Raw genomic sequence first — 3,501 nt, 5'->3', positions numbered from 1 at the left:
CTGCCCCCTCGAATCCGTTGTCGACTTGGTAGGCCACTTCTGCCACCTGCCTACCCACCTCGTCTCCGAGGATATCCTATGGCCTTCTGGTCTTGATATCTGACTGGACTGCCCGGCTCCCGATTACCCGCCACCGCCTCGTCTGTCCACATACACGGCCGACTGGCACCGCAACCTTTATTTTGGTCCTTTCTGTGTTGGCATGGTCTCGTTATTGACGAGCCATGGATTCGAATGTTTTGCCAGTCGTGTCGGATGAAGGAGATATCTCTTGGTCGGATAACCACAGCAATTCTTCAGACGAAAGCATGAACGACAACATACTCTACCCACACTCGTCTCCCTCCCAAGCTGCGGCTTGGATGAACGCCACCACTACTCACTCGCACACTGGTCAGCTGTCTCCCATCAGCACCGGCATGGACAACTCAGCGATGGACCATTCTTGCGCCCCGACAATGGTACACTCCGCATCCTCGTCTTGCACTGATTCCTGGAGCACCGCCCACGCTGATGCCTTCGACGGAGACGACGCTGACAACGATGTTGTGTGGGAACAGGGCTCGGACGACATACTTACTGTACCCAAACTCGAACCACTTGACGATGATTTCAAGTTAGATGATGTAAAGGAAGCACCGCTCAACACGGCAGAGTCCTCGTTGATCTCACCTACAACTACCCAACCGAAGCAGAAGCGACCTAGAGGTCGACCTCGCAAGCACCCGCTGGCGCCCGTTGTGAACCCTAGCAAGGTTACCAAGGGAAGATCCAAGACTGGGTGCATTACTTGTCGAAGGAGAAAGAAGAAGTGTGACGAAGCCAAGCCAAGATGTGAGTAAACTGTTCGATATGTTGAGGGGCTAGCTAACGTCATGGCAGGCATGAACTGCGAAAAGAACGCCGTCGTCTGCGAGGGCTACCACGAGAAGAAGCTTTGGAGGAGCGGCAAGGAGAAGGCCTGTGATGGTGAGTGTCACTGACTGCCCTGGCTTTTATCGACACTAACAACCTCAAAGATCGCATTGAAGACTCGGTCGTTTTCACTATGCAGCCCCTGTTCAACGGCGTCGACACCACTGAAGACAAGATCTTCTGGAGACACTACGGCGTTCACCTCAGCAATGTTCTCACTGTGGAGGGCGAGGCAAAGAACGCCTTCAAAGATATTATTTTACCGCTGGCAAACCTCCACCAAGGTGTGATGCATTCGGTTCTTGCCATGAGCAGCAAGCACATCGACTTCGACACGCCCTATGGTGCCAAATTGCTTCAGCAAAACCCAACGACCAGCCGCGAGGCACTCCAGGAAAGATCTGACTATCACCACAACAAGGCGATGGAATCATTCTATGCCGACATCCGTCGTTCCGAGGAGGAGAACGCTGATGGGCAGACCATATCCACTGCTCGTTTCGCCCAGATGCTATGTCTTCTGGTCACCACCCTGATTGAAGGCAACCCTCATGGCGAACATAGGGTTCATCTCCGAGGGTACAAGGAGCTTATCCAGCAGACGCCCCCGGAGGACACGGTCTTTCTCAGCTTCATCCAGGAGTTCTTCCAATATCATATCTACGCTGACGAGCTGTTGTGGCATCCTGCTATGGACGGTCCTCGTCTGGCTTCCGAAGACTGGAGTCCCTTGGTTCCCATCGAGTCCCCTCGGCTCTTGGGTGTCGCCGATGGCCTTTTTCAATACCTTTGCCACATCACTACACTGAGGAACGCCATTCGCGAGAGCGTCTACCGAGGATCTGAGACGGTTGTGAACTACCACATCTTGTACCGGGCACAAGAGATTCAGGAGGCCATCGAGCAGTGGATGCCCATGTGGCCACCGGGCGACAGCAGGCACCGCGTGGGACATGTCTACAAGCACATGATGTTTTTGCATCTGTTCCGAACCATTTACCCTCCCACGTCAGCTGAGAGGAGACCATCCGTGTTTTCCGTGGCAACTTCGATTGCCACGTCGACCTCGTCGTCTTCTTCTCGCCGTCACTCGCAGATCTCGCGTCCATCGACGGCGACGAGCTGTGCGTCGTCCCCTGGACTCAGGCCTTCCACTGCGACAGGATTCCCTTTGAGCATGCATCTCAAGCGTGATCCCAACTCTCGAGGTCCCTCTAGGACGAGCTCCATGCACGAGTCTGACGCCGGCTCTTCGAGTTGTGCCGTCATCGACGAGCAGCGTCCTGCGTCCCCCCCACCCATCCGTCGCCCCCCTCAGCACGACAACCGCATCACTTCAGCTGTTGAAGAATCTTTGAAAATTATGGAGGGCTTCAAGCCTTCCGACCCTGCCTTGACTCTGCTGCTGATGCCTTGTCTCGTCATCGGAGCGACCTGCTTTGATCCAGCACAGCAGGAGCGAGTCCGAACTGTGGTCCGATCGATCCGTGGCTACACTGGTCTTCGCAACTGCGACCGTGTTCTCGACGTGCTCGAGGAGCTCTGGCGTCTCATGGACTTTGGCGACTGGCTCTCAGTTTGGGATTGGCAGACCGTCGCGAGAAACCAAGGCCTCGACTTCTTGTGCACTTGAGCATCTCACCGGACAAGAGGCCACGCTCAACCACCTCATCGCTACCCATCATCTCTCGCTCACTCTCGGGCACATGCGCTGCTCGTATTACTTTTCCGCCGGTATACCCGTGTGCTGTATTCTCTCGCTATTTTTCCCTCAGTACTTTCATACCATCTATCTGGGTCGGCATTCTTGAGGTTGGAGTTATCGGACGAGGCATGTAACGGAGACGACATCATGTACAGGGGGGTCACTGCATTCCACGCTTCATTCAATGGATGGCAGCCGAAGGTGAAGACACTCTCGGGCTGGAGAAGCCAGATTTCAACGGTCGGAACTTGCGGAAAACATCGGGTTTGGTACTCTTTTGCGTGTCAGCTTGGTTGGACTCGGACTTGGACTTGGTTATCTTCGGCGGCTTGTTGCTTCATTTGGCGTCATTTTGTTTTACTGCAACTTTGGGAGGCTGGCTCTTTTTTCCACAGTCGGCATATCTTTTTCCACTGGGTTTTTTTTTTTTTTTTTTTTTTTTTTTTCTTTTTGGGTAATTGGGATAACAGGCAGGGGATCAGGGGATCGATCTATGGGTGGGCGGCTCGGACAGTGTCCGAATCTGATTTTATTGCACACATTTGTTAGCACATTTGCAAGGAGGACTCCAAGGCAATTGCGTCGTGGGTTCTGCGATGAGCAGGCCCGCGATGCAGATTCAATACACAAGCCGCGCGCAGGTTTTTTTTACTGCGCGCCTGTCCTCGACACCAGTATTCTATTCGCCAATTGCCCTATCACAGTGCCTTGATTACACGCACGTGGCCCATGTTTGCCTGTCATTGAGAGGGGGTCCGTCTGCAGATTACCGACTCATTAATGGGCATTCAGTCAAACGTCTCAGGTGGCCGTCTGCCGCGAGGAGGGAACCGAACCGGGGGGCGCAGAATCTCCGCGCAAAGAGAAAGACCCCGGGCGGA

The 3,501-nt window shown here is 54.0% G+C and overlaps 1 protein-coding gene across 1 annotated transcript; it reads left to right on the top strand.

The window, feature by feature from the left end:
* Positions 1–224: 224 nt before the first annotated feature.
* On the top strand, positions 225–2,548 carry CGCA056_v010310 (Transcriptional regulatory protein moc3; the record flags this gene model as incomplete). Its single annotated transcript, XM_037325557.1, has 3 exons — positions 225–834; positions 883–969; positions 1,020–2,548. The coding sequence occupies 3 exons, from the start codon at positions 225–227 to the stop codon at positions 2,546–2,548; spliced, it is 2,226 nt and encodes a 741-aa protein (XP_037175720.1).
* Positions 2,549–3,501: the final 953 nt, after the last annotated feature.

The sequence above is a fragment of the Colletotrichum aenigma genome (genome assembly GCF_013390185.1).
Source record: "Colletotrichum aenigma strain Cg56 chromosome Unknown KSG_Cg56_contig07, whole genome shotgun sequence".
Lineage (NCBI taxonomy): Eukaryota > Fungi > Ascomycota > Sordariomycetes > Glomerellales > Glomerellaceae > Colletotrichum > Colletotrichum aenigma.
The sequence above is the reverse complement of the archived record's forward strand: the minus strand, read 5'-3'. Positions and strand labels throughout refer to the sequence as shown.